Below are 25,983 nucleotides of genomic sequence, written 5' to 3'. Positions count from 1 at the left end.
AATAATCAAATCAGATATAATATTTAAAGTATGGCAATCTGTTATTCTAAAATTTCTTGGGGGGGGGGGAGAAACCCCGAGTGAAATATAAAATACTTTCTGATACCAAAATTAGAGAAGGTTTAGCAACTCCAAATCCTAAAATGTATTTTGAAGCTTGTTGCCTAGTTTGGCTTAAAAACTGGCTCTCTCTTTTCAAAACAAAACTTTTAACACTAGAAGATGCACATTTGGTATACATTCCTATCTATAATATAATAAAGACAAAATACACAAACAATTCTTTCACCACCCATTTAGATTCGCTATGTTTAGAATTTGGAACAAATATAAGAGAATCTTATATAGATTTACACCATTATGGTTATCGATTCATGAAGCCTTATTGAACAAAAACTCATTAGTTAAAGGTTGGCTAAAATATTCAGATTTATTAACTAAATCTGAAGAGGAAAATAAAACTATAGTTAAAATGAAAAAATTGGAAGATGTTAAATCAGAAGGAGTGGAACTTCACAGTATTTTTCTGGATTCAAAGTATAGAAGATTTATTTCAAGAAAATCTTATCAGTAAGGAAAATAATTTAATTAAAATATATAATATATAATATTTGCCTAAAATTAGATCTTGAAGACGAAACTATATTGGACTTTATGGTTAAGTGGGCTAAAATATTGGCCATAATATTTTGTTAACCAACTGGGAAAATCTTTGGTGTTCAGGTTTAAAATTTACTACAAGTAGCTATTTTAAGGAAAATTACTATGAACTGTGGTACAGGTGGCATTTAGCTCCCATCCAAATTACGAAATTTTCTCATAAACCTACTCTATGTTGGAAGTGTGGTAAAGATTCAGGCACATTTTTCCATCAATGGTGGAACTGTCCAAGAATAAGAACCTATTGGACAATGATCCATAAAGATATTCAAGAAATTATGAAAAGTAACATGAGATGTGTCCCTGAAATGTACCTTTTAGGGATTTGTAATATAAAAATGGACAAGAATAGCAAAACTCTATTTCAATACTATTTCAATATATGAAGTAAAATTGGTATTGGCTAAAAATTGGAAAAGCCCTTTAATACCTACTAAATTAGATCGGCAAATTAAAGTTATGGAATTGGTAAAAGTAGTCAAGCTATCTGGTTATGATCGATTTGAAAGTAACGATAGTCTCAGAAAACAATGGAAATTATGGATTACCTTTATTGGAATTATAAATTATGGATTACCTTTGTAGGAAAATATAAAAGAAAATTTATGGTTCTAGATGTTATGTAGTAAACCTACTTATTACGTATAATTACAATATAATTAAATTGTTTTTCTTATTTAATAATTTTATATTTTTTAGACCTAGATTTGGTTAAATTGCACATTCGGAAGCCGGATGTTTTTAAGTTGTTGTCAAATGGTAACCTTAAGTTTGACTTCACATTTCTTGTAATAAAGTACACTTACTTTTTATTTGTAATGTACCTAGAAATATACAAATAAAAGCATTTTTTTAAAAAAAGGATTCAGTGTCAACCTTAACAATGTAACCATAGCAGTAAGCAACTAATTCAGGACATCTACAGCATCCTCAGGCAAAACGAATGAAGAACTATAGAACTGAATGTTATTAGCATATTGAAAGCAGTCTTTCATACACAGCCTTTGTTTTTCATTTATCATATTTCTATCCTATCTCCAAAAATTCAACTGTACAACTATATTTTAAATCTACTTAAATAGTAATTTAAAAATATTGTTGTATATATTTTAAATATATTCTATTACATTAAAAATACACAAAAGCTAAAAATCAACCCAAGCTTTTAAAGGTAGCTTAAAAGCAACCATGCAGGTTGAAATTTTTCTATTACAATGTTGTATATTCCATAGAAATTTAAATTATGTCATTCATACCATGGGAGGGAAGCTGGCATGGAATAGCCTGATCTCATCATAACTCAGAAGCTAAAAAGGGTCAGAGACCCCCAAGAAAGACTCCGAAGAAGACAGTGACAAACTACCTTTGCTTAATCATTTGCCTTAAAAGTCCCTTGCTGGAGTTGCCATAGGTCAGTTGTGACTAGATGGCACTTTACACACATATACATACTATAGTTGATCAACAAATGGCCACAAAGCCATTTTCATGTTTGTTTGTTTTCTGATACTCATCCCTCATGCTTATGGGTATAAAAGAAAGTGGATAGGATTCTGAAAGAATTGGTTTAACAACTAGTTTAACAACTGGTTTAACAACTAGAAAAGTAGGATTTTGATCCTGATGGATCAAAACTACTACATAATATCATAAGGCCATGGGAGGAAATCTCAATCCAGAAATCCCAAACTTGGAATTATTCCACTACAAGCTTAGTCTCTGCTCTTCCACAGACGAAAGATACCAAGCTATTCATGACTATGTACAGATGGTACATGCTCTTTTGCATTTTGTTCATGTCAACAGACATTCTGGCCTGACTTCATTCCTATTAGAAATTAAAGCTAGTTTTGCAACGCCCCACCGCTCCCTTCTTTCTCCATCTGTTCGGGGGGGGGGGGGATTAAGACACATACAGAGGGCACCAAAAGGTTCTGTACTATTTTTATACCCTTTTCTACAAATTCTGAAATAACAGACAAACTGAAAAGATCATTATTAGTCAATTAACAGAATAAGATAATGCAGAAATTATAAATAGCAATGCCAAGAACATTGTAAATAACACAAAATGTACTTCCTCAGGCTGTAAGGATTAGATCAGGGGTTGGCAACCTTTAACACCCAAAGAGCCATTTGGACCAATTTTCCACGGAAAAGAAAACACTTAGAGCCACAAATACTTTTTGACATCTAAAATGAAAATAACATTGTATATATTCTCATACAGGGAGAAGTTCCCTTCTTTGGGGCCCATTTTTACCCATCAAAGCAAAAAAGGGGGTGGGGTAAAAAGCCTGTTGTTTTGTTTATGATTCAAATGACCAGCAATAGAACCCCCTTTTCACACATTTCTCTTTTGTGTTGAAAGACAATAATTATGCCCCCCAAAAAGAACCCCCTCAAATTCCACTTGGATGGTGGATCAAAATTGGTGCCTTTAATGGGGCTGTCAACTTCTGGGGGGGAGGCTGAACTCCCCCCCGCCCCCCCGAGAAAATGTCTATCACTGAGCATGGCCCCCACCCTGGTCCCAAAAGCCACAGCTTCCGAGAATCTACCTCCAAATGTCCTGGGATTTGCCCACCGGGAGTTGGCAACCCGCAACAACCATTGCTGAGGATGATCCTGGCCTTCCTCCCTTCCACGATCTACAAACTTACCCTCCGCTGGCTTACTCTGAAGTAAACCTTCCAAGATCCACGTGCAAGACTTTCCCCATACGCTCCTGCCCTCCTTGGCAACACAGAAGCAAACAATTCCCACCCACCCCCGCCTCCCCATCAAACAGTCCCGATGAGTGCAACCTTGCAGGGCTGCAGGTAATAATTCCTTTAAAACCTGATATCGTATTTCTCACTTGGACTCAGCCAGGCTGAAATCCGCCAGGAAAGCCCCTGGAAATCAGTGAGGCTGCTGGGGGGTGGGGTCTCCAACCCAAGGTGGCACTGCTGGGGTCCCCCATGTGGTCCCGCCTCCCAAGAAGGACCAGGGGGAAATGAGGCCACCCAAAGCAGGGTCGACCCCTAACCCCCCATTCAAGGGGGTGGACTGAGGTTAGGATTGCGCTGAAAATCTGCTCCTGCAACTCCCTCCCATTTCCTGCCCTTTGCCGCTCACCTGTTCAAGACGATCCACCAATGATTCTCCACCCCCACCCCGCGATGACATCATCGGCATCAGCCAACCAGGCAGCTGGAACAGGGAAGCCAGAAGTGGCTTGGGAAAGCCGTCTTGGGCTGTGTCTCTCTAGGAAAGGGGACTCTTTCCCATTAACCCTTACGGCAACTCTCCGAAGGAGGCTGAGGGGACCCAAGCCACACAGAGCCACAGTGCAAGGACGAAAGAGCCTCATGCGGCTCCTGAGCCGTGGGAATTCGACAGTAATCTTTCCTATCCCAAATCCATGTCCAGAAGTGGTTCCGCCCTCTTGGAATCAGTCACCTTTCTCTCTCCCCTTGCACTTCAGGACGAATAGGGGCACAGTATAACAAATATGAGAGTCTTTATATAGTGATAATGTCTCAGTAACATGTTCCCCATTTCACGAGGACATTTCAGACAGCAGAGAAGGGGAAGAGAGGTGACTTTTCAGGAATGCTTTGTTGATAGTATAGGCAGCCATTAAGAAGAGTTTCTGGAACTCAGTGTGTGTAGTAAGCTGTATCGAATAAATGAAGTAGAAAATCAGTGATCACTATCTATAGTGAAACATATAGCTTGTATACTTTGTACATAGATGTAGGCAATGATACAATTCACATGTAGCAAACTAAGGTTTATTATTAAAAATCACTAGAGATTACTCTTAGAAATCCACAGATTCATATATTCTTGTCCCATTCCCCTCGTGAAAATCAATTCTACTTCTGTGACAAACTAGAATTTGTTGTTGTTGTTGTTGTCTAAATCAAAAGCTAAAGTTTGTATTTGTGCCTTGAAGCTAGGTTCAAACTATAGTTTAGAGACAAGAGAACAAACAATACTTTGAACAAAACAAAAAACAACATTTTCATAGTGCAAGTGGAACTGATTAACTTGAGTTTTTCAGACAATGAGTGAGAAAAGAAATGCATAAATCTAAGGATTACTAAGACTCATTTACATAATAACAAACCATGGTTTATCATTAAATGTAAATTATATTGATGGGTCAAAGCCAGCAGAAATCCATTAGGCTATGTCTGATACATACTGCTTATTATTTATTTTGAAAATGACAGAGATAACCTGATCCATTCAATATATGGTGAAGCCATAACAGAGGCTTCTACATTCTGGATGTACTGATCCAATTTCTGCAACCTAACTCTTACAGGACATGAAAAAAGACTAATAGAGGGCTTGACAAATGTTGAGTGCCAGGTTGTCATGGCACCTAAGAAATTTAATTTTGATGCCTAGTATTTATCTAATTATGTAATTATAAGGTTTTTATTAGTGACAGTCCCACATCTATTCATATGCTACAATATGTTAGCATGTAATGGCTTAAAAACATGAAGAACTGTGCTTAGCAGTAGGTTTTGTGATAGCAATAATGAAAAAATATTGTCATAGAAATACAAAGCCCTGAAGAGTAAAAAAATGAGACTGGCACCGACATTTTTGGCTGGCTCCTAGAGCCAAAGAAAGTTTATCAAGGGCTAATGTCTAATGAAATGGGCCATTTGGATAAATCAACCATAACTGGGAGATTCCCCAAAATTCCATATAAATTTGAACCTATTTGGGATTTTAACATCTAAATGACATTCGACCTTGGAATTAATATGCCAATAGCTGTAAAATTAGTTGATTAATAGCAAAAAAGAAAAAAACTTTAAAATAAGAACTAATGATAGCAAAACTATCAGTTCTTATAGCACACAGGATGACAGTAAAATCAGCAGTTCCCAAATAGGATAGCTGAAAGAACAGTCATGAACCAACCAAAATGGCTGGTTAAGGCTTAATAATCTTTGTGGTTCAAGAGAATTACAGGTAGAATATTTTCTATTTGCAGCTACCTCAAATAAGATCACAAAAGCAGAAAAAAGTTAAGTATTGAGTGCTTATATATTCTTACATTTATTTAATCACTTAAGAGAACATCTGATAAAAGAATCCACGTATTACAAGTGCTATATCTTATGCATTTTCAACTGAAAATGAATTTGTTATATTTCAAGTCAGTAGCCTTAGGATTCAATTATGTATGTGCCTATTCACTCAGACAATTATGTATATGCCTGTTCACTCATACATTAAGAAACTGTACATACCGTATCTGTATTACAGGCTGGCTATGTATCAATCACTGCCCATTCTGAAATCCATTATTAATTCTTGGAAGTGGGTACTTACAAAGAAGGATCTTGGACGAGGTCTTTAAGGTTTATCCCACTACGATCCTCTGCAAGATTCCTAAAGCAGCTGTCACTCACTAAAGAAGAAAGAGGGGAAAGTATTATTTATTATCTTCCTCATCTTCATTATCATCCTCATCTCCATTATCATCACCTTTCTAAGCAAGGCTCAAGGTAAATTAAAAAATATGATAAAAACAATTCAAACAGCAGACCTCTAATAGATAAACAGAGCAGCAGGGCTGGTACTGAAGAACTTGAAAACAATATGAACAGAAAAATTGACTAAAGCATCACAACTGTTCATGTAGGCAATGAATTGTAAGGTAACAAAAAAGTCTGAAGGCAGACATGCTATAGCGAAAAAGGTTACACATGAAGATGACACTGCACTGCATTAAAAAGGGGCCATACGATAAATACTGCAATATACTATAAAACTTCTTCTTATAGAAGCATTCTCCTAATCTGATCCATCATGCCATTGTTCTGATCCTTTTACAAGAATGTTCTCATGAACAATTTTTGTTTTGTAAGTTCTGTGAACTGACAGAAGCCTAGGAGTCTTAGGCCCTTTCCGCACGGGCTGAATACAGTGCCCTGGGGACGGCAAAAACGTCGTCCCCAGGGAGCTGTTCGCATGGGAGGCGCAGCTGCTTCGCAGCCGTGCCGCCCTCGCACCTCCCCAGTGGCGCGAAGCCGCTGTTTCCCAACCTCACTCCCCGAGTGAGGTTATTGGGAAACAGCAGCTTCTAACCGCTGCCGTGCGAACGGCAGCAGCTGGAAGGTGCCATCTCTCCCCCCTGTTCCATTCAGCTTACTGTCCCTGCGACTGTCCAGCGCGTTGCTGAGGCCAGGGGACACGCCCCCTGCCCTGCGACTCTGGAGTCCCCTGGCCTCGGCGACGTACCGGACGGTCGCAGGGAAGGTACGTCGATCGGGCGATGGCGCAGCGTGGCGCCGTTGTCCCGGTAGTTTCTGGGACCGTTCGTGTGAACGGTCCCAGGGGGGTTGGGTCGGCGTCATGTACGCCAACCCAACCCCCACCGTGGCCGTGCGGAAACGGCCTCTGCTTGCTTGTCCTGCAGTAAAGCTAGATCTAAAGTCAGCCCTAGAATCTTACATTAGTCAGTATGTGTTAGCTGGACCGCATCAAAAGTAGGAAGCAGCCTTTTAGCCTTCCCAACAAACATTACCTCTGACTTGCCAGGACTCAGTTTCAGCTTGTTGGCACTTGTGTAGTGTGTACAGAATCTGGGAATAAATAGGTTAGCACTTTTCATGCATTACATTTCTTTCGGTTTGATCCCACACACTGTAACCATGCACTATTGTGACCATCTCAGCATAATCACTCTTTTTCTTTCTTTTTTTTTCAAAGAAAGAACATGTTTTACAGCTTCAGAATGCACAATGCAAATGTATATCCTTGATAATTTGGTTTTGACATAGCAGGTACTGAAGCTGAAAATATGCATGTTCCTCTTCTTCAGACAAAACAGAAATTGTGTGCCTTGAGATTATCAGGTGCTGTGTGCTCGCCCAGTACACAGGAGCAAAGCGCCAGAAAAGTAGCATCTGAAAATGATTACTGAGATCCTTAAAACTGGTTCAAGTATTGTATCAGACTTCAAAAGCTTTAATTAATTTTTAGATAAACTGACAAAATACAAGTCAGCAGAGTATTAGATGTTGTATTCTCATGATTAAGAAACACCTTTCCAGGAATTAGAATACTTCAGAACTCCAAACATTCCATCACACCACTTAATTACACATGAGAGAGGAAAGAAGTGAAGGAAATGGTGCAGGCAGATAAGGAGCCGGTTCATCATAGTTCTCCCTACCCCACACTGATGTACGGCCAGAGAAATGCCTCTCAACCCTCCAGCAGCAAAGAAGAAATGGAAAGGTTGAAGCATGACCTACCAGACTGCAATCTGATGCACAATTCCAGCCCTTCAGCTATGTCTTTCAGCAGTTGTCTGAGTAGAGTGGAAGCAGCAGATGAAATGCTACATAGGAATCTCCCTGACAGGAAGTCAGCTCATCATGGTTCCCTTCCACCACCCATGATACCTGGCTACAGAAATGCTGCTTGATCCATCAGTAGCAGGGAGAGAACTGAAATTCAAGGCACACTTCCAGCACCTTAGTTATATCTTTCAGCAGTGGTGTTACCAGAGAGACTCATGGTGGTGGGGAGAAGGGCTCTGCTTCTGAAGTCATGCTTCCTACCCATCCCACCAACCTTGAAGAATGGCCTAGGAATGCAGTGGCATTCATCTGCATTAGCTCAGTGACACCCATGAGGACAGCAGAACCTACCTGGACTTGTCTTCATCAATACCAGCCTTGCAAAAAAAAAAAAACTGTCTCACCTCTTTCTAAAGAGATTGGAACAAGACAATAGCTTACAGCCTACCAAGCAGTTCCTAATTCCTGCCCTAGCTTACAAGCCTCCATGAGACAAAGGATATGCTAACAAAGATTTCATCAAGAGTTCCTGCAGGACATTCTCCTGAAATACTCATCCCATCTTCTGTTTTCTGACTAACCTGTTCCAAAACCACCTTAATTTACATCAGCTTTGATTGAGTAATTTCCTATCTCTGAACACTCCCTGGCTTAGAAATATTAAATTTAAGTAAGCAACATTAATTTGAAGTATCCACCACTTTAAGTGTCTGCCTTTGTCTTCACAGGAAGACAAGAACCCTTCTTTGTCTTGGAAAGATTAAGCACTCTTAGCATAGCTAGAGGGCCCTATGTTCCCTATAAATTACCTGGCCACCATGCAGTTAGTGCATTTCTGGACTAAAACTCTGGTCTAGTTATGTTGTGCCCAGTGTACTCTGAGCTGCCTCGGTCCAGTAACATTGCTTATCAACTTCCTATTTTGTCCTCTATCAGAGCTCAGTGTGGGTTGCTGAACTCTCTGCCCACTGGACCATTCTGCTTTAGGTCACATAATTATTGCCTCTATTTCCTTCAAATCCCTCACTTTTCCAAATCTTTCCCACAACTCTATGTATATTCTAGATCTGAATGAATTCTCTGCAGCTTTGATTTGTGCTTTAGGTGACCTAAATTTAAGTAAGCAACATTAATTTGAAGTATCCACCACTTTAAGTGTCTGCCTTTGTCTTCACAGGAAGACAAGAACCCTTCTTTGTCTTGGAAAGATTAAGCACTCTTAGCATAGCTAGAGGGCCCTATGTTCCCTATAAATTACCTGGCCACCATGCAGTTAGTGCATTTCTGGACTAAAACTCTGGTCTAGTTATGTTGTGCCCAGTGTACTCTGAGCTGCCTCGGTCCAGTAACATTGCTTATCAACTTCCTATTTTGTCCTCTATCAGAGCTCAGTGTGGGTTGCTGAACTCTCTGCCCACTGGACCATTCTGCTTTAGGTCACATAATTATTGCCTCTATTTCCTTCAAATCCCTCACTTTTCCAAATCTTTCCCACAACTCTATGTATATTCTAGATCTGAATGAATTCTCTGCAGCTTTGATTTGTATTTGTGTATGTTTATTTTTGCCCTTTTAATTAAAATTGTTAAACTTTTAGTCTCATTTCCTGTGGATGTCTTGCAGAAACCCATCTTTGTAAACTTTGGTGACAAAGATCTTGAGTTTATCCAACCTCTTGTTAAAGTACGGTCTCCCCTTAACTAATTCCCCATGCTAAAAGGGGCAGATCCCAGCATTTTGGGTAACAGCAGCCTGCAGCCACAAGCACACCACAGGCAATGTGGTGAGGGCAACATAGAAAGGTTGTCGCCCCCTGGCACAAACCAAAGGCCAGCTTCTGTGCGTTTTTTCCTGCTTTTTTCTTCTGAGAGGTAGAAACAGTTGTAAGCTATATTCTGATCTTGTTCCACACCTTCCATTAACTGGACTGATAGCCTCTTAATCTCTACTTTACAGAAATAGTTACTGCTAATGTTCTATAGGAAATGTAGTAGTATGTATTGACTTATTGTAGGTTTTGTGTACTGGAGCTTTGCTAAACAAATTCAGTGACATGTAATTAGAAAAATATAGGAAAACAAATTCTGTGTAAAGTAACAGAAAAGAAAAAGGAGGAGGAGGAGAAGCAGCAGCAGCAAAAGACTCTCCTATGTATGTGGTTTCATCTTTTGGCAGCATACGAGATCTTCTAAAAAGTAAGTTTAATACATCTAAGGAAAAATAATTAAAAGTTTGAAGTGCAGTATTAGACAGTAAGGTAGAATCCACAGGAAAAAAAACAATTCAATTTTATGAGAAAAAGACCAAGTTAATCTGGCAGAGTTCGAAAAAACCAAAGGATCAAAAACATGCCGTTGAGGAACTGAAGAATAAACATGAGATACTGTAAACAAAATGTGCAATCAATGAGGATCAACCATAGAAATGACATTATTTTACTTGAGGATAAACTGGAAGAATTGGAAAACAAATGCAGATTACTTCTCGAACTGAGAGAGGTTAACAGGAAACTGCAGGAAGAGAACTTGCTTATTTATTTAGAGCACTTGTTTTCCAGAATCTTAGGCTAAAACTTCTCACATGGTGCTAGAATTTGTCATGTATTTGAAGTTAGCTCCCAAGGTGCAAGATCTAGGAATGGCTCTAGAGATATCTTGGTAATTTTTATTCAGTTTTTTTTAAGGAGAGTTAATATAGGAAATTAAAAGAGGATCCTCTAAAAATTGATAACTGTAACAATTTTGCCATTTCTTTGTGACCCCTTCATGAGTAACCTCCACAAAAGGACATTTCTATAGTGTTCTGAGGCGACGTGAGCTACGCTGTCTCCTTGCTTTCCTCATGTTCATTACCACTAAAGCCTCTCATTTTAGAATTCTTAGTTGGATTTAAAAACAGGATGGTTTAGTTGCATATAGTAGAATGACAAAACAGTGCGGTGGGGGGTGGGTGTAGTTCTGAGATAAAAGGGTATGCATAACAGTTCTTCAAATAGACCAGGTCACACAGTCTTACTTTTTGTTGATTTGAAGATGTTTCAAGGGCTGCTCCAGTGTTTTCAGAATGGCGTCCAGGGTACTGATTACCACTGGGATGACCTCTGCTGGTTTGTGCCATAGTTGCTGAAGCTCCATTTTCAAATTGTGTATTTCGTGATCTTCTCATGTTCTTTTTCAATAACCCTGCCGTCACCAGGTACCACTATGTTGATTATGGTAACTTTCTTATCCTTGATTATGGTGATATCTGGTGTATTATGTGCCAATACTTTGCCATTTAGACTCCAAAGTCCCACAGGATCTTGACCTTCTCATTTTCCATGACATTCTCTGGACAATGTTCCCATCAGTTTTTAGCTGTTCTTATGTTGTAATTCTTGCATAAATTCCAGTGGATCATCTTGGTCACTGAGTTGCACCTCTGTTATCAGTCTGGGCAATCTTTTTGCAACAGCTGAGTACACGATCTACAGTTTCATTGGCTACCTTGTGCAATCTTCACTTTGCATCATCTGAGGATTTTTTGATTCTTGCTTTGATTATATTTGTCCTAATCACATGCTCTTGAGCAGCTAAAATCAGTGATTCAGTTTCCTTTTTCAGGGTTCCAGTTGCTAACCACAGCCAGGTCTTTTCATTGTCTACCTTGTCCTTGATCTCATTTAGAAATTGGCAGTTCAATGCTTTGTTGTGCCAGCTTTCATTCCTTGCTTTATTTTAATGTTTTCTGTACTTCTGCTTTGTTCTCTGGGCTTTCAGTAGATGCCTTTTCTTCACTTCAGTGTCTACCCTTGACTTTCTTTCACATAATTGGCCAGCACATGTTTCTCCACCTCCACCATTTGCTTTACTTGAAGTAACCCTCTGCCACTGCTCTACAGGGAAGGTATAGTTTATCAGTATCAGTACGTGGGTATAAGGCATAGTGCAGTGGTGGCGAACCTTTGGCACTCCAGATGTTATGGACTACAATTCCCATCAGCCCCTGCCAGCATGGCCAATTGGCCATGCTGGCAGGGGCTAATGGGAATTGTAGGCCGTAACATCTGGAGTGCCAAAGGTTCACCACCACGGCATAGTGCATTGTCAGAAGCTTCTGAATTTTTCTATCCAACGCATCCAAATCTGCCTGTGTCTAGTTGATGATTCTGGCAGTGTACCTGATGCCAGGTATGGCCCAGGTATTGACGGCCTTAATGGTATTTCTGCCATTTAATTTGGATTTCAATATTTTCCTAACCCTCTGGATGTGTTCTCTGCTGACCACAGTCTTTACTTGCCTGTGCTTGATGTTATCCAGCTACAAAATGCCCAGGTATTTATAAGCTTCCTTTTGGTTGTACTTGGCCATCAGGCATTTCTATCCCATCACTCTCAGTGATCTTGCCCCTCCTTATCTCCACAGTGGCACACTTTTCCAGGCCAAACTCCACTGAAATGTTTCTGCTAAATATTCAGACTGTGTTTGTTAATGATTAAATTTCTGTGTCTGATTTCCTGTACAGCTTCATATCATCAAAGGACAGCAAATGTGAGATTTTGTTTGATATCACTGTTGCCAGTTGTTTAGATAGTTGTTGGCCTTTCATTTCAATTCGAGCCTCACCCAAAGGCCTAGGAAGTTATAATGTATCGGTGTAGTATTCATGCAATACCACAACCATATGAGAAAATAATACATAAGATTGCACCTTGTCTATAATTTTTAAAGAAATCTATTGGCTTGATTAGAAAAAAAGAAGAAAAAGAAGAGTTTATTTATTTATTTACTTATATTTTATTAGATTTAATAGGTCAACCCTCACCTTCCAGAATTAGGGTAGCTTACAACATAGATATAAAACATACATATAAAATAATCTAAGAATATTAAAACATTCCAGTAATTCCAATCAATTCAGCTATTTAATCCAAGAGGCAAGATACGACAATCCTGTAGAGGTATGGGTAAATTAATTGATATCCTGATGGAATGGATGAAAAAAAGAATGGGAGGGGATTTTTTTATACCCCACTTTTCTCTACTGGAGGAGCAGCAGTGGCGTAGTGAATAAGAGCAGGTGTACTCTAATCTGGAGGAACCGGGTTTGATTCACCGGTCTGCTGCTTGAGCTGTGGAGGTTTATCTGGGGAATTCAGATTAGCCTCTGGACTCCAACATACACCAGCTGGGTGACCTTGGGCAAGTCATGGTTCTTTTGAGCTCTCTCAGCCCCACCTACCTCACAGGGTGTTTGTTGGGGGGGGGAGGGAAAGGAGATTGTCAGCCCCTTTGAGTCTCCTATCAGGAGAGAAAGGGGGGATATAAATCCAACTCTTCTTCTTCTACTGTAAGGAGCTTCAAAATGGCTTACAATTGTCTTCCCTACCCTTCCTACAGCAGACACATTTTACAATAAGACATCCCTACAATAAGCAGACACATTTTACAATAAGACATTCTTTCCACTATTAGAGCTGTAACCAGAGTAAATAAAAACCAATATTTTTTTTAAAAAATCAGTTTTTTAAAATTTAAGTTGGATTTATTTTACTTAAATCAGATTTTTAATTTGAATTTGATTTTTAAAAATAAAATGCCTTTTGAGGAAAAATCCATCTATAGTTTAAATAAATAGTTTTCTATTCAAGAGACATTATAGTCCTAAGGTTATTCATCATTAAAAAAGGATTTGATTTTAATAATTTAGCATGAAACTGTATATTCATGAAATGTTTAAATTTTGGGGTAAATGAATTCCATTAATCCATTCACAATATCACGCTCTTTCAGAGCTTTTTTGTAAGATTATCTTGGGCATTTTTCCCATCTAGAAGATATTATTGGTTTTGCAGTTCTCAAAACTGTGAATTTGGGAATATCAGCAAGAATGAGTCTTTATGTAGAAAACCATGATTTAAATCAAGGCTTACTGACTAGTGATTTAAATTAAATTTCACTCTGGTTTTAAGCCATTCTATAGCATTTATTACTACACAACAGTACTACCTTTAGATTTCTTCACATTATATGAGCTGTCACTTCTCTAATTACAATAAGAAACTACTTCACCCATCCAAGATGCCCAAGATTGGAAATCACCAATCTAAGATGCCCAAGATTGCCTCCAGGAGAAAGGGGGAATGATTATTGGACAACTCCAGAATACACGTATTTTATCTGCCTTTGACACTGGACACCACCAACATTTCACTCTAGGAAGACCATGGATTTTTAAAAAAATCATAAAGGTATAAAATGCTGATGAAATTATAATTTATAATAACTTTCCTTTATCAGTACACTAATCATATTCACTAACATTATCCCCAGTCCAGTTCCACTCATATTGCAATCCAGAATCTCCTATAACTTCTTCCCATTTGAATCTGCACTCCTACCCCTCATTCTGTAAAATCAACCAGTATATAATCTTTTTATTGGACCTTTATATAATTTTCTCTCTATTATAAACTCACATTCCATCTTATTCCTGTCAGTACATTTTAATTTTGTATTCTGTGCGCAATCGCTCTAAGTCGAAAATACTGAAATAGGGGGGTGCAATGTCCAGTCATTTCCTCTATTTCATTATATGAAAGGATGTGGTCATTTTATTTTTATTTATTTTATCACATTTTTATTGTGTCCTATCCCAAAGGGCTCAGGGCAGGTTACAACAATTAAAATACAATAAAACTATAAAACACCTACAGCATTCTAAAATGGTAGATTAATAAATAGTTGATAAAAAATAGATGGCAACATAAAATAATCCAACCATCTCGTCCCCACTCCTCCCCCCTCCCCCCCATTCCAGAGGCCGAGAGGAGTTGTTGGTGCCAGCTGGCTAGTTGGAAAAGGCCTGGTGGAACAATCAGGTTTTATAAACCCTGCAAAATAAAGACAGTTCTAACAGGGTCCAACCTCAGCTGGTAACTTGTTCCACCAGGCAGGAGCCGGGGCCAAAAAAGCCATGGCTCGTGTCGAAGCCAGCTGAATGTCTCTCAGGCCAGGGACTGACAAAAGGTTCCCCTCCAATGAGCGGAGGGGCCTTGGAGGGCAATATGGGGAGAGGCGGTCATGAAGATATGCAGGTCCGAAACCACTCATGGCTTCCATTTGGGTACGATGATATAATTACTCCTCATTAACAACAGTGGGGAGACAGGGATGGCTCTCTAATCATCAGCCCCTGATCATTCATATAGACTACGGTGACTGTGCCCTCAGGCCTGGTCCAGCAGGAGTGGATATGGTCATTTTCTAACCAACCTTCAAATTTTAATTTGTTTTAATGCCAGTGGGGTTACCAAACAACTCTATCATGCAGAACTCTGACATACATACTTTAGGTAGAATAGAACTCTTAATCAAGACTACTCAGCTCAGACAAAACAGAAACAATCTTGATTAAAATATCCTGTTTCCATATTCCCAGCTACCTTGCGTAGTTTAGAGATATCCCTGGTTGCTTAAATAATTCAGCCTTTTAATTTAACCATATATTCAAGCCAATCTAGTTTGGTTTACAAAGATTGACATTATAACCAGCTCTCTGATCAAATCTTGCAGAATTTAAGTCAGGCCCTTATATGACTTGATTGGATCTGAGTTATTATCAGTATTTTCACTTAATTTCCAATATGCTTTTCCATACAGAATCCTATTAATCCAGAACATACACAGAAAGCCAATGTTAGAGGCTATGTTACTAGTTCAAAAAGTACGGATGTTAGTGGGTATCTCTACCTGGCAACTCTACCAATAGCAAATAATAATTACAACTAGTGATATATAAGCTTGTTTTTAAAGGTTGTTTCTTGGCCGGGATAGCTCAGACTAGCCTGATCTTGTCAGATCTCAGAAGCTAAGCAGGGTTCAATAAATGCTACCTAACTTAAAATAAAGAATACAGATACAAATGGAGAAAATTCTTATTTATCTTAGTAAGTTTCCTTGCTAAACCTTATGCTACTGTTAATAGTTTAATAATTACACGATCAAAGTCTATACACTCATTTAATTTACATGAAATGCTCCAAGTATGTCTAATTTTTCTCATTTCTCAGACTTCCATTAGAAATTCAAATTCCCTCCATTTTGTAAACAGCCCAAATGTAAATTCTTTTAAAAATGTTATTTTGATTCCTTCTATTAACTTCTTCTCCTTCCATTCCTTCTGCAAAATCACTTCCTTCACTTTCAAATACATAAAAGATAGGATCACAGCCTGTGGTTTATTCAGCTTATGTACTACATTATATATTTTATCTTAAACACTGCCAACTGCAGCCATTCACTAAATTAAGGTATTTTTTTCAGTAGTTGCTCCAAACCGACCACTAAATTGGTCTTTCCCAAAGACCCCAGAAGGCCCTATAATTTTAAGTCATATTTCTTATTTTCATTTAGACTCTCTTTTAAAGCACAATTCCTCCTGTCTGAAAAGCCAGCATGGTGTAATGGTTAAGAGTGGTTGAACTGCCCACTCTTCCATATGAGAGGCAGACTCTAATCTGCTGAACTAGGTTTGTTTCCCACTTCTCCACAGGAAGGCTGTGGGCGACCTTGGGCTAGTCACAGTCCTCTTAGAACTCTCTCAGCCCCACCTACCTCACAAGTGTGTGTTGTGGGGAGGAGAATGGAAGGTGATTGTAAGCTGCTTTGAGACTCCTTAAAGGTAGAGAAAAACAGGGGTGTAAAATCCAACTCTTCTTCAGTAGCTCTGTCATTGCCTTCAGAATAGGAAATAGGTGGTCAGCAGATCTATGGTCTTCCACGGAGAGTCATGGATCCAGCTGATTTCCAGAATGGTCTGCGAAATTTGATTCCCTCTGGCAACTTGTAAGATGTGCTGAGAGATGACTGGTATCAACTCTGCTCTGAAGCCATCAACGTGATCACTCCCCGACATCCTCTTTGCCCCGGTTTTAGGTTAGCCCTTTGGTCACCGTGGGGCTGAGGGTGAAAAAATTGGAGCTTAGACAACAAGAGCAAGCTTAGCAGTACACTCGACAAAGAGAATCTTACATAATGCCTATGAAATCCTATGAGGTGGTAGTGAAGACTGCAAAGAAAACTTGTGCATCCACTGCAACTGCTAACTCATCCTACTAAATTATTTAGAGTAATCAGGTCTCTAACATCTCTTTCAGAGGACTCTCAAAACAGTAGTAATCCTGCAATTAACTGTGAGGCTTTTGTGAGCTATTTTGCATACAAGGTCTTGTTGCTCCATTTAACCTTTCTGCCAATTTTGACACAGTGAGTGAACTTGAGACCCCTTGGCCATCTTCTGGTCCACTACTGGTCCAATTCAGTTGACTTTCTCAGATCAATATGGACAGAACCATGTCTGTTATGAAGTCAACCACTTGCCTCCTGGATTTGTGCCAGTCCTGGTTGGTTAAGGCCAGTGCTGGGAGGGGAGGGCTGTAGGCTCCTCCGGGGGGATATTATCAATCTATTTTGGTATACTGTTACCATACTGCCTTGGCATAACAGGCAGAGTGCTTATTCACAGGTATCCCTGCCAATGTGCCAGCCTAAAAAGTGATACTGGCGTTGCAGAGATGGGGAGCCAATTCTCTGGCAATAGCTCGATCTACCTACAAGGGACTTCCAGGAACCTTTTTTCTTTCTGTTCTCATGCTGTCAGCTTGCTTGCCATAACAGCACATTTTCAGTTCTACAGCCCTGCTGAATGGATACTCATTTCCAGTCACAAGAGGACCCCTGATGACATAACCGCCCCTGATTATCTCAACCCAGATACTCCTTCTGTAACTAACTTCTCCTGACCACCTTACAATGCATTCTATTGTTTCTCAAACAATCCATTCAGACACCTCTCAGAGGCTGTTTTATCCCAAAGGTTGTCCTGACACCCCCAGAGGTGGTTCTTCACCCTATAAATATTATACCCTCCAAAGGGCCAATCGGCCAGTGCCATTGACACCTTTCCATCTTTGTTACTGTGCCCAACACGTTGCCCCCTGGAACCAGATGCTGGCCATTTGGTTCTGAACCCTGGATCTTCTTCATGTCGTGATCAGGTCATATTACCCATATATATATATATCCCATACCCCTTTCTGTTCCATAGCTATTTTCCAACCTATTTATATCTTAGGAACTGTCTCTCACAGGAGCAGCAGTGGCGTAGGAGGTTAAGAGCTCGTGTATCTAATCTGGAGGAACCGGGTTTGATTCCCAGCTCTGCCGCCTGAGCTGTGGAGGCTTATCTGGGGAATTCAGATTAGCCTGTGCACTCCCACACATGCCAGCTGGGTGACCTTGGGCTAGTCACAGCTTCTCGGAGCTCTCTCAGCCCCACCCACCTCACAGGGTGTTTGTTGTGAGGGGGGAAGGGCAAGGAGATTGTAAGCCCCTTTGAGTCTCCTGCAGGAGAGAAAGGGGGGATATAAATCCAAACTCCTCCTCCTCCTCCTCCTCCTCCTCCTCCTCTCCTCCTCCTCTCTCTCTCTCTGTGTGTGTGTGTGTGTGTTTACTGCATTGAATTAGTTGCTTGTGGACCTCTTATTCCTACAATAAAGATTGTCAAATTTGCATTATACTCCTTCCAAGAGCTGATCTTCGTATAATTGGTATTAAAGATTCCCTACCCAGCCTCTTGCAATATTAATAAGCAGTCTGCTCTTAGCTAATTTTCCTCACATTATTGAGAGACTGCGTCTTTATCCTGGGTAACAATACCACGATCTAACAACTCCATAAAGGTCTAACACAGAAATTTAACAGTCATTACTACTCTGATATCATCAACAAGGATCCTGTTACCAATTTCTCAATTAAATCTTAATCTTAACTAACCAAACCTCAACAATTGATACCTGCAATCTGATAATTCTACAAACGATCATAGTATCTTCAAAAACTAGTCAACAAAATGATCAAGTTTGAATAAGGAAACAAATACATAACAATTACTTAATTATTCCAACACTTAAGATCTCTAAAGGTTTAAAAGATTTATGATTCCACAGAATTACTACTGCTAATAATGTAAACCCAACAAAATCACACAGGTAAAATTAGAAACACCTAAACAAACAAATGATCAATTTCAGAGTAAGTCAGCCAATCAATTCTTAAGTAATCCTTAATTATATTAAATAAGAAGGTAATTAGATCTCAGCTGAATAGATAATCAGTCCATTATTAAATTGATGCTTGATTATCATAGTTCTGCTGTACACTGCATTGGTCAGACTGAACCTGGAGTACTGTGTGCAGTTCTAGGGACCTAACTTCAAATAGGATGTGAGCAAAAAGGAGCGGGTCCTGAGGAGAGAGGCCTGCACCATTCCAGGCCTGGCAGTTTATGCGTCCACACCCTGGCCACAGATGGCCCAGCCATTATCATCGCTCAAGGCTACGGAGACCTCCCCTGCTTGCGAAGTAACTCTTTCAATAGAGATTAGTAGTTCACCCTTATCTGCTTTCCTGAAGGAGTGAATTGTCTGCCCAAACAATGCCATTGTTCCCACTGTCCTTTCACATGCTGATATTATGGGAATGCATGGGTGGGGGGAAATCCAGGGGTTGTAAAGGTATATACCAGGGGTCCAGAGAGCCAGGGGTCCAGAGAGCCAAACCCCCAGTTTCGGCTATCTGAGCCTGGGATGACACAGTTCCAATACAGCTCTTGAAATCTTCCTGAGTCTTGTTGATGACTGGAGTAACAGACCCTTACATAGAGACAAGGCTTATCAGGGCCTGGAGACCAACCCCTATGAGGAAAAACTGAGCCACTTGAAGAAGATGTTTAGGAGAGACATTTTTTTCTTTAAGTATTCTAAAGGCTTTCACTTATTATTATTATTATTATTATTTATTGGATTTAATATACCGCCCTATCCCCGAAGGGCTCAGGGCGGTGAACAATATAAATATAATATATAAAACTTGCATACAATTTAAAAACAGTTCTAAAACAATGTCCCACGAAACCCATATAGAACTCTCCCCAGAAAGGAATAATGGGTCCCAATGGTGTTAGGACCCCTAGAAGCAGAGGGGTCCGGGAAGGAGGGAGCTGTTCCTGTCAAGATTTAAAATATGGACTGAATGGTACCAGTTAAAGGCAGAAAAAAATCAGGCAGAAAAAAATCACAGGAAATGTTCAACAGTGGAATCTACTGCTTAAAGAAGTGGTGAGCTCCTCTGCACTGACAGTCTACACAGCAGCTTGAAGAACTTGTCATGGATGCTTTAGGCTGATCCTACATTGAGCAGGGGGTTGGGTTAGATCAGGGGTAGGGAACCTGCGGCTCGAGAGCCGCATGCGGCTCTTCTGCTCTTGCACTGTGGCTCCACGAGCTGAGCCGCCAGCCCCATCCTTGCCCAACCTGCAGGCAGCAGGGCAGGCGCACCAACTGCCCATGGTCGGCTGGGGCCTCGCGACCGTCCGGTGGGCTTCCCCTCTAACATGCGCCCTGCTTGGAGTGCATGGGCGGGTGTTTTCCGGCCGACCCGGTGAGGCCGAGCCACCCGGCTTCATCCTTGCCAGCCACTGCGAGTGGCATGCAGCTTGGCCGGAAGCGCAATCCATGCGCTTCTCAGAATGAGGGGAGTAAAAGGTTAAAAAAAACCCTATATATATAGTGTTATCTTTATTTTAAATATCAAAAATTATTTGCGGCTCCAAGTGTTTTCTTTTCCCGTGGAAAACGGGTCAAAATGGCTCTTTGAGTGTTAAAGGTTCCCTACCCCTGGGTTAGATCGTCTGAATGGCTCCTTCCAACTCTATGATTTTACGATCGACAGAAGAAAATCAGTTCACACTTAAAACAGTTCAGGCAGGCAGCTGGCTCTCAGTTAGAGAAAATAGTTCTTTGTTGAATTAATTATCCAAGTATTAATCAAATCCCAAACTGACAAGTCTCTCCAAATAAACAAATCATGAAATTCTAATCAGCTAATTACTATGCATCTAGTGCAGGTCTCCCTTACATGATGCCCATGAGAAGGAGTCTGCCTAGTGTTTTTAGAAATTGGGCAGGGCCAGGTGGGGCTTTTGCTCAGTCAGGCTTCTGATTGGCTATGCAGTCTTTTAAAAACACTGGTTCAGCAGCAACTGTTACCATACATCAAAAATATTCACAGTGTGACTGAAGGGAAGCTGCCATAGCCATTGTATGGCTGACTACCTCCTGTGGCAAAAAAAAAAAAAAACACCCTTCTGTCTCACCAAAAAAAGAAAAAAAAAGAAAAGAAAAACCAAAATGGTAACTTTGTTTTAGAATATCTAATTTAGGTCCTAGTGCATAGTGAACTAGGGTAGGCCCTAGGAACCAAATGCAGCATTCTAAAACAAAGATGGTCCAGCATGTGGCGAATGAAGTTACAATTTTGGGTTTTTCTTTTGGTGAGGCAGAGTATACCCTGCTGTGTCAGAATTCCAAAGCTGCCAGCAAAGTGGGGGACCCTTGACCTGTTGGGGACCCATGACCTGTTTAAATAAATTCTTTTTGAACCATTAGCATGCAGAGGGCAAAGGAAGGACCAGCCAAACACCTGGTTCGGGGGGGGGGGTGAGCTGCCTCCTCTCTGTTCAACTCCAAGACAACAGAAAGGTCATGTCTTTTGCCACTCACCTACGGTGTGTGCTGGCACAACCCCAGCCATTTCTTCCACTTTAACGAGCTGAACAGCAGAACTAGTTGTCCAGTTCAGTAGCTAAGCATTAAGACTACCATGGTTTGTCACAAGAGATACTAACAGCACATGGATCCTTAAAATGCTGAGCAGAAAAGATCTTGCTGAAAGGGAGCAAATGTGTACCAGTAGAAAAATAAGAGCAAGAAATATGCTCTTATGATAATTAAATCCTAGCTGAGGAAACACTCTTTAATTAGTAACAATGTATAACAGACCTCAGTAGAAAACATAATGTTTATCAAGCCAGGGACAGAATATAAAAATGAGGTCCAAATGCCATAATGGAGTTGCAGTAGTTTTCTCTGAAACTGTAAAGGGTAAACCCAATGACAGATACTTTCTAAATGTACAAAAAACTAGCAAGGTGCTCTGACTGAAGTGTATGAACAGTTTGATAGGTTGTTTAAAATAGTCTAAAAATACATTCAGGGTTCTCTCGCATTTCTCTTAAGTTAGAGTTTATATTCTGTGATTCTCAAGAGACAAAGCCAGTTTTATTGGCTTCTTAGAAAATCTGACACAATCCAAGTTGCTCTGTTCCGCATTTATAACAAAGGCACTCATACCATAGACATATAATTAGCATTTAGCTCTTTGATTGTAAAAGGTGCTGAAAATTCTAAGTCTTTATTAACAGCCACTTGCAGAATCACATTCAAGATGCAGTAATATCATTAAATTAGATTCTATGAACTAAAAATAAGTTAACTAGTTTCTAAAAATATCTGTTTCTGGTCTGAAATGTGGTGATGTATCTGGCACAAGAAGCAAAGTGAAAGTACTCTAAGAAATGCAAAGTGCTCAGTATAAACAGTGCAGGGACTCTAAACCTTCTTGTTCAAGATTGCATCTTTTATGATTAATTTCAAGGAGATGATATTGCCAATTATCGTAGCATCAAATTAACTGACCACTGCAGAAGTTGATATATTTCACACTTATATGCAGGTAAGGGAGCTTCATTTGACAGTGCTGATCACTACAATGCCAATTTTGTTTCAGAAACAGAAAACAGAAAAAAATACAGCTGAAGGAAACCTCAAGGCTCATCTAGTCCAGTCTCTTGCAACACAAGGAATTTACAACTACATTCCCCACCCATTCCCACAGTGACTCCCAGAAGAAAAAACCTCCAGAAAGTTCATCTACTTCTGGCAAAATGACAAACTCCTCTTGCACCAAATGCAGTTTTGCCAAAGTCTTCATGTCACAGTTCACCTTATTTCTAGTTTCAAAACAGAAAATATTCCTCTGTTATGTTTCAATATGGTATTTTTTCCAAAATGTAACTAAATTTAACTAAATTTTAAGGGTGACATGTGTGTGTTAACTGCCATCAAGCTGCTTCTGACTCAAGGCAACCCTATGAATTAACAATCTCCAAAATGTCCTATCATTAACACACTTGCTCAGGTTGTGCAAACTGAGGGCCATGGCTTCCTTGATTGACTCAATTCCTCTCACAATGGGTCTTCCTCTTTTCCTAGTGTCTTCAACTTTTTCTAGCATTGTTGTCTTTTCCAGTGAGTCTTCATAATGTGACCAAAGTATGATAGCTTCAGTGAACTCATTTTAGCTTCTCTAGGGCAGTTCAAGCTTGATTTAATCTAGAACCCACTCCTCCAATACCACATTTCAAATGAATGAACTTTCTTCCTGCCAGCTTTCTTCATTATCCAACTTTCACACCCATACATAATAATAACAACAAATATTATAATATGAATTATATTGATACTGGTTGCCAAATGACACATCCTTATACTTAAGGAACTTCTCTAGCTCCTTCATGGCTGCCCTTCCCAGTCTCAAACTCCCTCTGATTCTCATTTGCAGTCGACTTTGTAGTTGGTGATGGAGCCAAAGAACACAAAATCTGGAACAATGTCAGTTTCTTCATTGTTGATCTTAAAGTTGTATAATTTCTCAGCATTCATTACTTTTGTCTTTTTGATGTTCAGCTGTAATTCTGCTCTGGTGAAAATACGTGCCTTAATTTCATTTTAAAATATGCTCATTTCAAGGAGATGGTATTGCCAATTATCCTAGCATTAAATTAACTAGCATTAAATTAACTGGTGACCTACCAGTAAGGCCATTTTCTGAGGCCTTGCTTCATGTGCCTCTACCTTCTGCCATAGGAAGGTGGCAAACCAAGAAAGGTCCATCTTGGTTGTGGCACCAAAGTTATGAATTTTTTCCATGAATTCCTCTCTAAGGAGGCCTCTGGGCTACCAGCTAAGATGCCAGCTCTACAGTCTAGATCAGGGGTAGGGAACCTGCGGCTCTCCAGATGTTCAGGAACTACAATTCCCATCAGCCTCTGTCAGCATGGCCAATTGGCCATGCTGGTAGGGGCTGATGGGAATTGTAGTTCCTGAACATCTGGAGAGCCGCAGGTTCCCTACCCCTGATTTAGACTGAAGTTTATCATATTATCCCGGTCCCCAGGAAGGGATGGCTGCGCGGGAAACTGCTGCGGCTGGTTGCTTTCCCTCGATGTAGTGTGGATGTTTTGTGTTTTGTGTTTTTGTGCTGTGTTTTGTGCTTCTTAAACATGCTACGTGGAGCAAGGAGTTTTTATAGTCGGCAAGTCTTAATACAAATTGGACTGAAATGTGAAATGGCTATTACGGAAGATTTCATATGTCTTCACAATATACCGGCAGAGGCAGCTAGGACCCCGGGGGAACCCTGGATTACAATTCCTGGTAGGAGGTTGAGGCGAAGGCGGGATAGAAGGAGGAAGAGAGGGCGCCGGGCTGGTGTTTTTACTAAGCTGGGAAGGTGTAGTTTCAAGTCTGCACTTCCAAGCATTTTTCTTACTAATGCACGATCTCTTAGCAACAAAATGGATGAATTAAGGCTACAGACTGTGAAGAGCAGATTTGGCAAGAACAGCTGTGTTTTATTAATCACAGAAACCTGGCTTCACTCACACATTCCCGATTCAGCAGTTGAACTACCTGGTTTCACTTCTTTCCGGCAGGACAGAAGCAGTAAAGATTCTGGGAAGCATAAAGGAGGGGGTTTAAGTCTCTATGTGAACAAGAGCTGGTGCACTAATGCAAGCATCACAGGGGGTCACTGCTCAAGGGATTTGGAAAGTATGACTATTAGATGCAGACCCATATATCTGCCACGGGAGTTTAGTGTGGTTATCATCATTGCGGTATACATTCCACCTGATGCTAATGCTGCCATAGCTTTGAGCTCTCTGTATAACATTGTTGAAAACCAGCAGAAAAAGCATCCTGATGCTGTGCTCATTATAGGAGGAGACTTTAATCATACTAATTTAAAAACAGTGCTCCCTAAACTCTACCAGCATGTCAGGTGCCCCACTAGAGGAGCCAATACATTGGATAAAGTGTATACCAACATCAAGGATGCCTACAAGGTGATACAATTACCACACTTGGGTCAGTCAGACCATTTGTCACTGTTTCTGGCACCAGCATATATTCCGCTTGGGAGGCGGGTGTTGCCTGTAATAAAGACTGTAAAATCCTGGCCTGATGATGCCTCTAAACTACTTCAAGATTGTTTTGAGACAACAAATTGGGATGTTTTCTACCACCCAGATCTGGAGGAGTATACCACTGCTGTTCTGAGTTATATCACCTACTGCACAGACACTCTTACTGTGGATAAGCGCATCCGGATTTACTCCAACCATAAACCCTGGATGACAAGGGAGGTTCAGCGACTTTTGCATGACAGGAATATTGCTTTCAGATCTGGTGATGAGGCAAAGTATAGTGCGGCGAGAGCCAGTCTCAAGAGAGGCATTCGACAAGCCAAGATGAGTTATAAGAGAAAAATTGAAGATTATTTTAATAATAACAACATGAGGCAGGTGTGGCAGGGAATTCAACAAATTACCAATCATAAACCAAACAATGACATTTCTGTGGATGGGGATTCTTCTCTGGCAGAGGAGCTAAATCACTTTTTTGCCCGCTTTGAAACAGGTCTATCAGAAGGAGATGACACACAGCCACTAGGTGATTGCAGCTCACACCTCACTGTGGAGGAACATGAGGTGAGGCAAGTTTTGAGGGCTGTGAATCCAAGGAAGGCTGCTGGACCGGATGGTATTCCCGGTCGGGTGTTAAAGGAATGCGCTAACCAACTGGCTGGTGTTTTTACTGGGATCTTTAATCGATCTTTATCCCAGTCCACCATTCCATCTTGTTTGAAAGCTTCCACCATTGTTCCACTACCAAAGAGATTTCCTGCTGACAATCTTCAGGATTATAGACCAGTGGCACTCACCCCCATCATCATGAAGTGTTTTGAAAAACTGGTCCATAGGCATATTAGTTCTTGC

General features: G+C 40.2%; 1 protein-coding gene across 11 annotated transcripts in view; it reads right to left on the bottom strand.

The window, feature by feature from the left end:
• The window catches only part of GPHN (gephyrin), a 403,230-nt gene that overhangs the window by 317,399 nt on the left and 59,848 nt on the right, over positions 1–25,983 (bottom strand). For 8 of the 11 annotated variants that reach the window (XM_048483966.1, XM_048483967.1, XM_048483970.1 and 5 more), the window contains exon 2: positions 6,007–6,085. In XM_048483966.1, the coding sequence (XP_048339923.1) occupies positions 6,007–6,085 (79 nt within the window). Of the gene's footprint in view, positions 1–6,006; positions 6,086–25,983 lie in introns of those variants that run through there. The other 3 variants (XM_048483977.1, XM_048483976.1, XM_048483975.1) reach the window with 3 other exon arrangements.

Source organism: Sphaerodactylus townsendi, linkage group LG02 (assembly GCF_021028975.2).
Source record: "Sphaerodactylus townsendi isolate TG3544 linkage group LG02, MPM_Stown_v2.3, whole genome shotgun sequence".
Classification (NCBI taxonomy): Eukaryota; Metazoa; Chordata; class Lepidosauria; order Squamata; family Sphaerodactylidae; genus Sphaerodactylus; species Sphaerodactylus townsendi.
Note: the sequence above shows the minus strand (reverse complement) of the source record. Positions and strands in the feature narration are given on the sequence as shown.